General features: G+C 40.1%; 1 protein-coding gene across 10 annotated transcripts; it reads left to right on the top strand.

Annotated features, from left to right (window-relative positions):
* The first annotated feature begins 1,175 nt into the window (after nucleotides 1-1,175).
* On the top strand, nucleotides 1,176-11,808 carry ubtf (upstream binding transcription factor). 10 transcript variants are annotated; one of them, XM_039825304.1, is made up of 21 exons: nucleotides 1,176-1,425; nucleotides 3,783-3,855; nucleotides 4,198-4,370; nucleotides 4,457-4,540; nucleotides 4,643-4,798; nucleotides 4,899-4,963; nucleotides 5,075-5,201; nucleotides 5,286-5,396; nucleotides 5,514-5,647; nucleotides 5,754-5,895; nucleotides 5,986-6,027; nucleotides 6,160-6,267; nucleotides 6,550-6,705; nucleotides 6,854-7,000; nucleotides 7,516-7,626; nucleotides 7,714-7,802; nucleotides 7,900-8,089; nucleotides 8,182-8,229; nucleotides 8,365-8,418; nucleotides 8,509-8,634; nucleotides 8,733-11,808. In XM_039825304.1, exons 2-21 carry the CDS (start codon nucleotides 3,804-3,806, stop codon nucleotides 8,841-8,843), a joined length of 2,226 nt encoding a protein of 741 aa, XP_039681238.1. In that variant the 5' UTR covers nucleotides 1,176-1,425; nucleotides 3,783-3,803; the 3' UTR covers nucleotides 8,844-11,808. The 10 variants fall into 10 exon arrangements, with proteins under 10 accessions (XP_039681238.1, XP_039681235.1, XP_039681237.1 ...); XM_039825301.1 differs by having other exon boundaries at nucleotides 1,323-1,425; nucleotides 3,783-3,840; XM_039825303.1 differs by lacking the exon at nucleotides 1,176-1,425 and adding an exon at nucleotides 1,448-2,083 and having other exon boundaries at nucleotides 3,783-3,840; nucleotides 8,736-11,808.
* Nucleotides 11,809-13,408: the final 1,600 nt, after the last annotated feature.

Below are 13,408 nucleotides of genomic sequence, written 5' to 3'. Positions count from 1 at the left end.
TATCAAGTAAACTCCCAACTTCTCAATACTCGTATTTGGAAAACACCGACCATAGAAACTTTTGTCCTGAAATAAGAAAATGTAACTCTATGACAAGATAACTAAATTAGGCAGCATTGCGTTTTTCTTGTGCTGTGGCTGTCAACATTTGTTCAGATGTAAAAAAAAATTTTTTTATCAGATTACGTCATACAAATTTGCAGATACGAATAACACATCAAGACGTGTCATATATGCAGGACAAAGTGCCAATAAATAGGAGATTATTAAACAAATAATCATACAAATAACTACACAATGAAATGACATTTTGAAATGATGCAAACCTTTTTAAAATTCAGCTAATTATTATGGAATGTTATTTCATCCTGCTTAGTGTAAAAATACTTTATTACAGGTCGGCTTTATTTCTTTCAAGCAGTTCTTATAGATCACTTATTTCATAAATATTATATCATCAAAAAGTCTTCAACTGTCAAATCAAGACAAACACGGCAGAGCCGAATATGCGATTGGCTGTTGGCCAGACATAATACTACAATAAAACAGTAATTCTAAATAATAATTCAGTGTGCAATAAAAAAAACGCTTTCTGTGTGCAACAACATAATGTGAAAAATTACAAGTACAAGTCGTTTGTGTATGTTTTATTTGAACACTCAAATAGTCAAATTCTAGATCAGCGTCCATGTTTGTGCATGCTCTTGTGCAATGATGGCAACATTTCCGACAGCAAAAGAACGCAGCACATGTTAACAAGGCCGAGTGCCTGAAAGTCATTTGTTTTCCCTGAATCGGACTGACTGGATTGGACGGCCGGGGGTTCCGCCCACAAACACACAAGGTGGAGTTGGAAAGAAACAACATGCCGGGCCAAAATGAAGCTGTCAAACAGCCTTTTGCTATTTGCTAAAAGAGGATTCGAGCAACGTGAAATACATGGAGGCTTGCATTGAATAATTTTAAGATAGTAGCCTAATATCTAAAGTGGAAATCTGACATTATTAAATTAACATTATAAACTTTAAAAATATATATTGTATGTGATATGGTTGCACTAACTAAACACTGGCACAACTTTTTTTTTTCTGAAACTCCTGATAAAATATTCGGGTTGCAAACTTCGTTTGGAGATCAGACAATGTCTGCCTACGGGAGTAAAAAAATAATCGCTCGGTCTGGTTCAGAATCAACGGTGCAAGTTCGGAAAAAAATGGATGTCTCCGCGTAGCGAAATGGTTGGTTGGATGGAGAGAGAGGAGCTGCTGCGCGTTGAGTGGAGGGAGACGGCGAGTGAGATGGAGGCGGGGGGGAAGGACCATCTCTGCGGGGACTGGAGCCCAGGACCGACGGCGCAGTGCTGGCTGTCGTTCAACCCTCCCCTTCTTCCTCCACAACGACACCGAAGCTCACGCCGAGAGACAGGTAAGCCAACAAAACAGCCACTCGGTTTCACGGTCAAAGTGCGTGATAAACAATCCAGAATACGCGTCTAAAACTCGCAACATTTACCTTTTAATGTTTGCTTTTGTTTACTTATAAAGCACCTCGGTCGGTAGCCTCTTTGTAGTAGCGAAATAAACCGACCGCTGTGGCAGGGTACAAACGAGGTCGGCCATAGCCGAATTTCTTGTCTTCTACAGCGGGGGAGAAACTGGATGTAAACCCGGAGGTAAACGTGGTATTTACCCTACTTGTACACCAAGCGACTGCTGTGTGCGAATTTCCGTCATCGAAACTCGACTGTTTGTGCTGCAACCGGGGTATTTGCGTGGGGGAATTAACGGTGGTTTCCGCACCGAGACCTCCATGCGGCTGTTGGCGGAACAACCAGCCGCCTCTCTCGGTTAGCCATCAGGGATCTCGGTTTAATATCTCACCGTGCATAGACTCGCCCTCTCTCTCCCCCTCTCTCTCTCACTGACTAGCCCAGAACCTGCCCCGACGACCGAGCTCGGAGAACCCGCCTTCTTGCTCTCGCTTATACGCTTTTGGATCGAGGGGAAAGGATTCTACAACGCCCTGGGTTTAGGTTTAAGCTCCGTATTTCTGTGTTTGCAGTGCGCCATTGGACCTTGTCACGGTAGGTTTCCTTGTAACGTTAGAGCAGAGCTGAAGCATGGCGGACCTGGAGCTGTTGTCGCGCCAGTGAATCTACTCAGCGTCGGATGATGTTTCTTTTGAGCGTTTACCTCACAATTTAGGTACAGTTTAACCGCGTAATATTGTAGCCGAAACCATTAACAGCTAACGTTAAAATGAACTATTTCGTAAAGTAAGCTCCAGGCTGTAATGTTTGACCGTTAAAATATTTTCTTCCTGCGCCTCCGCAAGTCCTTCCAACCCACCACCATGCGATTTATCTCGGACATGATAATTTGTTTAAAAAATGTGTTTTTACAAAACACTGTTCATATTAAATGTAACAACAGAGATTGTGTTTCTGTAGTACGGTAGCTAAAAACAGTTTTTTATGTTTTGTTGGTAACAGTTAGTCAGGTCTACCCCCAGGAAACATAAGATTGTCATTAGCTACGTTGAATGAGTTTAACGTTTTGTATTAAACGATAAAACATTTTTCAAGATGGCTGTAAATATTAGAGAAAAGTCAAATTTCAGCTTCATTTGGCGTACTAAGTTGCCCTTGGCCATAATGCCTCAGTCAGTTCCCATTTTTTTAATCATCCATATGTTGTAATTTTCTTGAAACTGAAGAAAATCCGATCTTTAAACGGTTCCAAATGTACGTAAAAATAGCTTTTTAGTTAAATAAATGGTGTTATCGATGGTTTTAATGTAGCTAGGTCACACCGTGGACACCACTGTGAGCTGGGGCCATCAAGGACACGACGAACAACGAGCAGCCGCCATCATTGGAGCACAGCTCGGCTACGCCTCACTGAAGAATGCACTGGTTTTTGCACTAAAATCTCAATATTAAACGCCAGAAACCTGAATAAACCGGTCTGTAAATGCTCTTGAAACACATTTATTAGCTGTAAGCGAATATTATATTGACTTCCTCGCTTCAGTCTGAGGAAACATTTGAAGAGAAGATTATAGGGTTGCATGGCGGAGCTAGATCCGCATCCATCGGTGATGAGGCGCCTCTACCGAGTGGCGCATTTGGCTGCAGTGCTTCCAAGCACCATTCCCCCTTGTTGGAGACCGAAAGCAGATCCCCTGTCCGTGGTCAGCTGGTCGCCTACAGCTGCCTGTCCGTCCACGTCCATTTGCTTCCTCCTTCCGTGGATCCTCCCCAACCTCCCGTTCGACAGAAAATCCTCCATTACCGAGCGGACCAGGCGAGGAAATGGTCGCTCCTGTATTCACGATACTTTGGTCGCGGACTAAAGGACAGCATAATACGTTAAATTCCGCCTAGCAAAATTTGCTCGACGGAGATTCCTGTTGTCGTAGCTAGCTGTGCTAGTTGAGCCCTCCGCAGTGTTATTTGAGATTTGAAGCCGTCACAAGCAATAGCCTATGTCTCACCATGTAGCGTAAACGTTTAAGGGGCGGTGTAATGAACATAAACCATTATGTCGAGGCAAATTTAAATTCCACCACTTGAAAACATCAGTTTTACCTTTTTTATATTACAGACAAATCACGTTTATATGAATAATATGTTCATGAAAATAACATTATCATAAAATTATTTTAAAAACACAGCTTGTTGTAGGAGCAAAGTATGAACCTATTGATTGCAGTGTTTTCTCTATAAAAGTTAATGTGTTAGATAACTAACGTTAGATGTTTTTGTTTTGTTGCTTTTGTAGATACAAGGCCATACACTCACAATGAATGGAGAAATGGAGGCAACCACCCAAGACCAAGGTGGGATTTTGACAAGTATGGAAATCATTTATTAATAGTAACAACACATCTACTATTATGAAAACCGTGTATATTGAGCCTATAAAAATACATTGTTGATGTACTTTACAGGTTACTGTAGCAATTATAGTGGTGACGCCCTTTCACAATAAAACCTACCAGGAATGTATGATTTAGTCACTGAAACACCAGTATTACATACCTTAAAATGAATATAATAAGGTTTTCTTTTCAGAGAAGAATAATTGGACATCATTTCAGACATACAAAGGGATAATAGTTAGTTTTGTAATTTAGCAGGCAGATTTATAATTTTTGTGTCCTTTTTTTTCCCTTTCTTTTTATTTGTTATCACAGTATGGGCACAGGATGACCTCTTAAATCTGCTGGAGTCCATGAAATTGGCTCTGCCTCAGAAAGACCTGACTAAATACAAAACATCAGAGTCCCACCTCGACTGGCAGAAGGTGGCCTTTAACTCCTTCACAGGAGAGATGTGTAAGCAGAAGTGGCAGGAGGTCTCCAAAGAGGTAAGCCAGTTTAAGTGTTGACTGTTAAAGGTCAAATGTTGTCTTGATTTTATTAAATAGTATTTTTTTGTCTTCCTTAACCACAGATTCGTAAATTCCGGACTCTAACAGAACTCATATATGATGCCCAAGACTACATCAAGAACCCTTACAAGGGCAAAAAGATAAAGGTTAGTTAAAACATACATTTTACTCGACTAATGAACAAGTAGCAGTTATGAATATAACTCATAAGAGTTTTTACTTCACAACCCACATCCCCTGATTTACAGAAACATCCAGATTTCCCCAAGAAGCCATTAACTCCATACTTCCGGTTCTTTATGGAAAAGAGGGCCAAATACGCAAAGTTGCACCCTGAGATGAGCAACCTAGACCTAACTAAAATCCTGTCCAAGAAGTACAGGGAGCTACCTGACAAAAAAAAGGTTGGTTAAAAGCATCTGATGTGCAGCTAAAATAAATTTGATTCTGTTTCTGAACTCATTCACTTCTAACAGAAACCTTGTTTTCATTTCATGGCTACAGAAAAAGTATGTTGAGGACTTCTTACGAGACAAAGAAACATTTGTGCACAGCATGATGAAGTTCAGGTAAGATTACTTATTACCATTATTCATAATTATGTCTTATTAGCACTGTGGATATTAGGTCTGCAGCATATTTAAGGATGATAATTGTGCTTAACTGTTGTATAAATGAAGAGAACTACACCCGGACCTTATGGAGAGCATGACCAAGAAAGGTTCAAATGCACCAGAGAAGCCCAAGACACCGCAACAGCTGTGGTACAACCATGAAAAGAAGGCCGTCCTCAAGACACGCCCAGATGTAAGTTAAGGCATTCGCAACACAACATACAAAATGCACATTTGTATGATGGGAATGACGTTAACTTTCTGTGTTTGACACCAGGCAACCACCAAAGACATTAAGGAGAGTCTTGGCAAACAGTGGACACAGCTGTCTGACAAGAAGAGACTAAAATGGATCGCCAAGTCCCTGGAGCAGCAGAAACTGTATGAGGTAAGCCTACAGTGGTGTGTGGGATTTTGTTGTTTCTATACACGGGCTGTAGAAATATGAAGAGCAATGATGACATACAGTCTTTTTTCAGGGTTAACTGTGTTTGCAATATTCTAGGAGACCATGCGGGAGTACATCCAGCAGCACCCGGAGTTAAACATGACCCAAGGGGATATCGTCAAGTCCACCCTGACCAAGGCTGAGAGGCACCTGAAAGACAAATCTGACGGCCGACCTGACAAACCACCTCCGTGAGTCACTGCTTCAAATACACTGTTGACACAGCTGTATGATACCGCTGGTAGGTCAGTGCCCTGTGAATAAATCATTTTGAATATGATGTATGTGTGCTTTCAGAAATGGTTACTCGATGTTCTGTGCCGAGTTGATGTCGAGCATGAAGGATGTACCCAGCACAGAGCGCATGGTTATGTGTAGCCAGCGGTGGAAGCTTCTGAAGCAGAATGAGAAGGACGCCTACCAGAAACGCTGTGAACAAGTGGGTTCCGAATCATGTCAGATGATCAAAAAATAGAAGTAAAACGGAGTACTTGAATTTTATCTAAAAATGTCACATTTGTTTTTTCAGAGGAAGAAGGAGTTTGAAATTGATATGAACAGATTTCTCAGTGTAAGTCTTAATTTTTGGTTTCTACTTCCAACATATGTTTTTGTTGCAGCCATCAATGTTCTCCTTTTGTGGGCTATACTTTTTGCTGCAATACCTTCTCATGTGTATTTTCTCTGCTCTATGCATCTGTAGTCTTTGTCAGAGGAGGAGCAAAACCGGGTTTTGTCTGAGGATAAATCAGGTTTTAAGAAGGGTGGAGCGAACAGTCCTGCCGCCAAAAAGAGGGCCTCTAGAGCAAAGGTAAGACCAAGTATACACTCTTCACATTTGCTCAGATTGAACTGTGTTTTTCCGTGTTGAATATATGTTTTTATTTTTGTGTTTACCACATTAATCACTGCAATTTTATTTTATCCATAGAAATTAGACTACAAGTGTAGCACGTTAAGCTCAAGTCCCATTCGCTACATGTTTGATTCTTCATACTATTAAACAGTAAAAGTTCAAAATTGTGTTGGTATTCAAAAAGTTACTTGTGTTGTCGTATCCTTTTCTGATATTCCCTTTCTCCGTAACCTGCAGGTCAATCCAGAGAAACCCAAAAGGCCAATTTCAGCCATGTTCATCTTCTCCGAGGAGAAGCGTCCCAAACTGCAGGCGGAGCGGCCAGATCTTTCTGACAGTGAGCTCACAAGACTCCTGGCCCGCATGTGGAATGAGCTGCCGGATAAGAAGAAGGTAGTGTAACGTTATACTGTAAAATTAATGTAAGATCATTAGAGTGGCTCACAGGAGGCACACCATGTCAACATGTAAAAACATTTTATTTATATAATTATTTATAATTTTCTAAATAAATGTCCTAATGATCTTTTTGTCGTTTTAGGAGAAGTATAAACGCCTAGAAACGGTCCTGAAGGCAGAGTCAGAGAAGAAGGAGAAGGAGGATCGTAGTCGTCTGCCAGACCCACCCAAGACTGCACAGGACATCTGGCAGCAGAGTGTCATCGGAGACTACCTGGCCAGATTTAAGGTATGCATCGCTCCTAGTCTCAAGAACACAAATGTTACACTATAAACACTAGTTTAAAGGGTGATACTAAACGTAAATGTATTAAAAGAATGTCCTAAAAAGACCGAGGGATATGCTCATGCTTTAAAAGATTAAACACTTGGAATACATTTAATTTGTGTACAGTGTTTACCTTTTCACCACCAAGTCTCGTTACTCAGCCTCGGACATCAAATCATGGTAGATAACACTAGAATAAAAATGGAGTAATAATAAGTAACAGAAGTGAAGGTATTGAACTTTGAATACATCTATATATTTTCTCTTCTAAATGAAGTTGAAACAGTGTGTCCTGATGTAAATATGTAGAATCTTTCAAAGGTTTAAAGAGGTTAATGGTACACAGGGTTATGGTTACAACGGTCACACTATTACTAATGAATTGCATCTGTATAATTTTATAGCTGACTAAGTGCTGGAAATTATACATAAAATAATCTCTACAAGTGCATTTAATGTGAACCTGTGTTTTGCAGAGTGACCGGCCAAAGGCACAGAAAGCAATGGAAGCAACCTGGAGCACCATGGAGAAAAAAGAGAAAATTATGTGGATCAAAAAGGCAGCAGAAGACCAGAAAAGATACGAGGTTAGTGATAATTCACTGACAATGTCCAGTAGAACTCTGTTTACAGTATCCGTGAGGGCTAACCGTTGACTCCACTCTTCTCAACAGAGAGACCTGTGTGAGATGCGCTCGCCTGCCGCTGCCGTTGCCTCAGGGAAGAAGATGAAGTTTGAGGGTGAACCTAAGAAACCTCCATCGTAAGTCTGTCACGTTCCAACTTGTCTGCGTTGCCTGTTCTGTGTATTCCATTGAAACCCTAAAGTTGTGATTTTTCCCTTCCCTCTGACTGTCTAGAAACGGATATCAGAAGTTCTCTCAGGAGATGCTGTCCAACGGAGAGCTGAATCACCTCCCAATGAAAGAGCGGATGACCGAGATTGGCAGCCGCTGGCAGAGGTTAACGCTGAAGGAGAAGGACCGCTACAAGAAGATTGCAGAGGAGAAGCAGAGACAGTACAAAGTCCAACTGGAACAGTGGCTCGCTGTAAGAAGTGGTTGTTTGAGGAGGAGGACCTTATGTCAATGCGTATGTTGGGCACTTGACTTATCTAACATGCATTTTTAATTCTTCCACAGAGCCTGTCTTCACAAGAGAGAAACACTTACAAAGAATATAATTCACAAGTAAGTCAGTTATTTCACGTCATGCTAAGCACTGTGCTGTCACAAACTGGATTAGAAATTGTATTGTAGGTCTGTAATGTTTTAAGCTTTCTAAAGTTGGCATGTTTCAAACTGTTTACCTACTTGACGTTTCAGAAAAGGAGAACTCCAGCCAAACCAGGAGGCCCCAAGGCAAAGGTCAAGAAATCCGTAAGTGCAGACTCTCATTCTTCTTCTTCTTGTCTCATAAATCCACTGTATTGATCTAATGAATGATGATGAAAATCTCTCATCCCACAGGACACGGAGGAGGAGGAGGAGGACGAGGACGACGATGATGATGATGATCGTGAGAAGGCTTCCTCTGAGGCAGACTCGTCCAGTGAGGATGACGACGACGACGACGATGACGACGACGACGATGATGTGAGTAGTACGCAGAGATAAGAAGACAAGAAGTGCAAGTTGACGGTGCTAAATATAAATATATATTTAAAAACAAAATATGTATCGTTTGCTTGAAGAAGGACGAGGATGACGAGGATGACGACGAGGCTGAAGACAAGGAGAACAAGTCGGAGGACAGCAGCAGCGAATCGAATTCAGAGGGGTCGTCGGAGTCTGATTCGGACTGAAACTGGCCGCCGTCTACGTGAGACAAACTGAGCAGCGCTGAGCTGAGCCAAGAGTCAAGGGAGCTCTGCCACTGTGCCAACCCCACTCTCCTCCCACCACCGGAGGGAGCCCCTGCATCGCCTCATCCACTTCACACTCGTCCACTTTACGTCGCTGCATTGGTGATCTACTCCTGGAGGGACCCCGCCCTTATGTCCAAAATCTGTTTCATTCCCTCCCCGGTTTAATGATCATCTCACAACACGGGCCGCTGACGTTATGCCAAAAACGGCATCCCGCTGGTTTGGTGATGTCATGAACTTCTGCCGCTGGTTTCAGTCCTGACTTTCAGGTTCAATGGTTTAAGGTTAGAGTTTTAATGTTGATGGTAATTCATAACCTTCCAGTGTTTATTATATTACTCTGGTAATTAGTTGAAGACAGGCGGCATGAGTTGTGAATGGGCTTCATGGAGCCAAAGAACAGTATGGTGGATCACTTTAGGGAGCGAGAGGGGAAAGGGGGGGTGTGCAGGGTACTGGAAAATTGCACTCTTCAGAATGTTTCCTTTTTAAATATTATTTTTCCCAGAGCATTGTTGCATTGTTCTGTACTCTCAATTTATGATGTAGATTTTATCATTTGGTTCTTAAAGAGGTGGTATTTTTTTCAGGAAAAAAATCAAGCCATTTTGAATGTCTTTTTGTTGCTGGAAAATTTCAGTTGTTACTTACCCATGTTCTCATTTAAAAGATAACCGTGCCTATATAAAGTATTCACCCCCACTTGGACTTTTTCATGTTTATTCTTTTAAGACGTTAAACCAAAGTGGATGCTCATTAACATAAAATTAGAGCTTGTACTGCAACCTTTAGGGGGAATTTACTTTAATGCTTTCTAATTGAGAGGAAACCTGCCCACAACCAGCTGCGATGTCCAGTTTGTTTGAAGTGTAGCAGACATTTTAACACAAAAACTGAAATGGACATTAATCTCATCGAAATCTCGGTAAGACAGCAAGCTCAGCAAATGTTCCTGTTATTTTTCAAGTAAATATAAATATCCACAGTATCTAAATTTAAGTGCAAGTTTTAAAAAACGTACAACAATTGAGTCCATCAGGCACATGTGGACACTGCATTTCCCCGTTTATTTTCGCGGAACCGCCAGTTTATAGTGGCTGTTTTCAAGATCTGCCACAAATTCTCTATTGGATTTAACCTCACTAATGCGCTTCTTGTACCAACACAGCCTGCTCTAAGCAGATTTACAGCTGTGCCATATTAACTTTTTTTTTTTTTTTTTTTAAAGATTGACCTTACTGTGGTCTGTGGTATTCTGTGCCTTGAAAATATGCTTGTATAATTCCCCTTGAACGGTAGCTTGTTTCAATTTATTTGGCATGTTTCTTTATCTTCACAATGTAGTTTTTAATACAAAAGAAGTTGTTGGTGCCTCCAGATACAGCTGTATTTACTGGTCACACTTTTAATTTAGTGTGATCTCTCCATTCAACTTATAAAGAAACTGTCTGCACCAGTCTATACTCATGCAGTCAATTATTTACCCTTTTTTATTTTTAAATCAGGACTTATTTTAGATCAGTTGGTGAAGATTTGTTTGAGTGTCAATAAAGCCTGATTGCATCCACTGTGCTTCAGAGACGTAAAACAACAAAAAGGTTTAAGAAAGGTGAATATTTTATAGGCACTTTATGATCCATTGCCATGTGTCTGTCATTGAAAGGTGTCATTTATCAAAGTTAACTGACATGTCTCGTACACATTAATCCATCAGCCTGATATAGTTCTGTTTGACTCAGTTAATTCTGGCCTGACAGTAATAGTGTTTATTTGAAGGGATACTTGTTTTCCACATGTAGAGCTCAATTAGATTCTGTGTGTTTTTTAAAGAATATGTCATACAGTTGGTGTATGTTTCTTTTCTGAACCGTTGTTTTACGTTTACGGTTTATTTGAATTGTTAATTGTGAGCAGTTGTGTTCTGATCCATCTGGAATCTTTTTTTTTTTTTTTTTTTTGGATGTTAAACTAAATGGTCAAGTTTTTTTGTTTTGAATTTTTAATGGTATTTTGACTGTAATCCATATGGGTTTTAGTCTGATGCTTAATCCCAAAAAAGTGTGCACTTATTGTAAATCTGTCCCTCTGTGTGAGTTTGTGTGCATGCATGCACAGAACCGTGTATATATGAGGGTGTGAGTGTGTGTTTCTTTGCTTTAATGTGTGCCGTTTTTACTGTTTTGTTGCATACCGTGACGTGACTGCAGCAGGCTTGTTTGTGCCTGTGTGGGGACGTCATACCAACGAATGTAGATATTGTTAAATCTTTACATTTTTTTCTTTAGTACTTTTTCTGCTCGACACTGTTGTGTCACTGGTTACCTGAAAACAGACTAATGACAAGACTTCCATGACTGTCATTTTGGGTCCACAGACGGATGAGTACATGGCAAATATTAACAACCTGTTAGTAATGGACTGATTTTGACCATTTGGAATCTCATTACTGTCTGAAACTAAAACCAGCATGGACTATTTAAATGATTTGGGGAGGGAACGAGAAAAGTGATTGCTGATATCGGTAGATGGGAGTTTGTAAAAGGGATTTGGGGAACTGAGTTGCCAGAGGAATTGGGGTTAAAAACGTGTAATTTTTCCTGTAAATACTGTTTTTGTATCGAGTGCTTATTGTTTTGTTAGTGCTTTAATTTGGCAAACCCTCATCTGTGACTTCTGAGGCTAGTGAGTTTTTCACTCACGGGAGAGTTTTTGATTTAATTCACCTGTTTTAGTTGTCTCTTCTCTCCCTTATGTTGGTTTATAGAGATATCTAAGACAGCAAAGCTTTACAAGTTTGTACTGCTGGTCATTTGACAAAATTTGATGTTTTCTATAGCTGAGGGTGTTCTTATGTCCTTGTAGTTCCAGTATTTGGGCAAATAAAAATGATCTTTAACAGTTAGAGTGTGTTCTGTATTGGCCCTACACAAGCAGACAAGACGTGGATCAGAACAATGATGTGTAGGAAGAAATACACTGTCGACACCCCTGCAGGTGTACATTTGGTCTGGGGCTGTTCCAATGAAGGAGAATTGTAATACATCATACAATTATATTTTACACAGTGTTCTTTGGAGCTGCAACTATTAGCCGATTAACCAGTTAGCTGATCAAAAGAAAAAGGATTCTGAAATTTTTTTTGAAAAGATAATTATTTAAGTCATTTATCAAGCACAAATAACCAAAATTCACTAGTTCCAGCTTCTAAAATGTTAAAAATTCTGGCTATGCTCTGTGTTAAATCATTAAAAACTGAATGGCCTTTGGTCTTGGACTGTCAGTTGGAAAAAACAATTTGAATCGCTTGACTTTTGCTAAGGATAGTCATAATGGCCATTTTTGACTTTTGGGGTATTTTATAGGTTACATGTTTAATAAATTAATTGAGAAGATAATCAACAGATTAATCCATAATAAATATAATCATTTGCTACGGACCTAATGTGCTTCCAGCAGTTTGTATGGCCACATTAACCTGCTAGGAGGCCTAAATATGAGCTACTGGCCCCAGGTTGGGAAACACATAATTAAGTAATATGCAACTATAGGCACTAAACTAAAAATAATGAAGGATTTAAAACTAAACAAAAATCTAACAAAAACACCAAGACCAGATCAGAAAATAAAGTAGGACTTTTATTGTGTTGCAAACTCCCAATTTTCAAAAAACAAGCACGAGCCAGTTGATACAGGGGCTGCTGGTTCTGCGGTGTCCACATATTTATGGCCATAAAGTGCATATTGTTGTTATAGATGACCTCATTCAACCGCTCAGGCACAACTATGTGATCACAGAAAACGAGCAAAAATATCATGTTCATTTATTAATGTCTTAAGTAGATGAACCTGCGACCCGGAAAAATGCTGTTTGTACCTTCAAAATAAAATCATCCATAGGGCCTTAGCTGCGTCACACAAGACGGAACAAGTAGTTACCTCCACCAGCTGTAACATTAAAATACTAATTGTGTGTTAATGCTTTAGTAACACTATTCCTAAAGCGTTACCCACTATTCAAATATGATGATATAACAGTACATTTTGCTGAAATATTTTTCTGCTTAAGTCAAATTATACTTTTTATTATAATATTTTTACTTGTAAGAGGGTATTTTTTACATAGTGATATTGCTACTTTTATCAACGTAAAATAAATTGAGTAATTTGACAGCTCTCATCCTCGGAAGCAAGGCTTTTATTGTTAAGGTTAAACCCGGAAGTCAGTAGTTCTATTTTTTTTTACGTTCGGTCGGTTCGGTCCTTCTCTGTTGGCCTGCGCTGTGTCCAGCGGGCTGGGAGCGTTCATTTAACCGACACCTGCGACAACAAACAATCTAAACGAGGGGTTTTGTTTCACCGGCGACAAAAGGATGGATGTAGCTGGGGACCAGGCTTGTTATTAACATATTTTGTTATGATGACTGACACGGTGATGTTGCTGCCTCCCTCAGAGAAACTGCCAGTTTCAGGCTGAGTTTTCGGCATGACAGGGTAACATAACG

Source organism: Perca fluviatilis, chromosome 15, assembly GCF_010015445.1.
Source record: "Perca fluviatilis chromosome 15, GENO_Pfluv_1.0, whole genome shotgun sequence".
Classification (NCBI taxonomy): Eukaryota; Metazoa; Chordata; class Actinopteri; order Perciformes; family Percidae; genus Perca; species Perca fluviatilis.
This window is presented reverse-complemented; position numbering and strand designations above follow the sequence as displayed.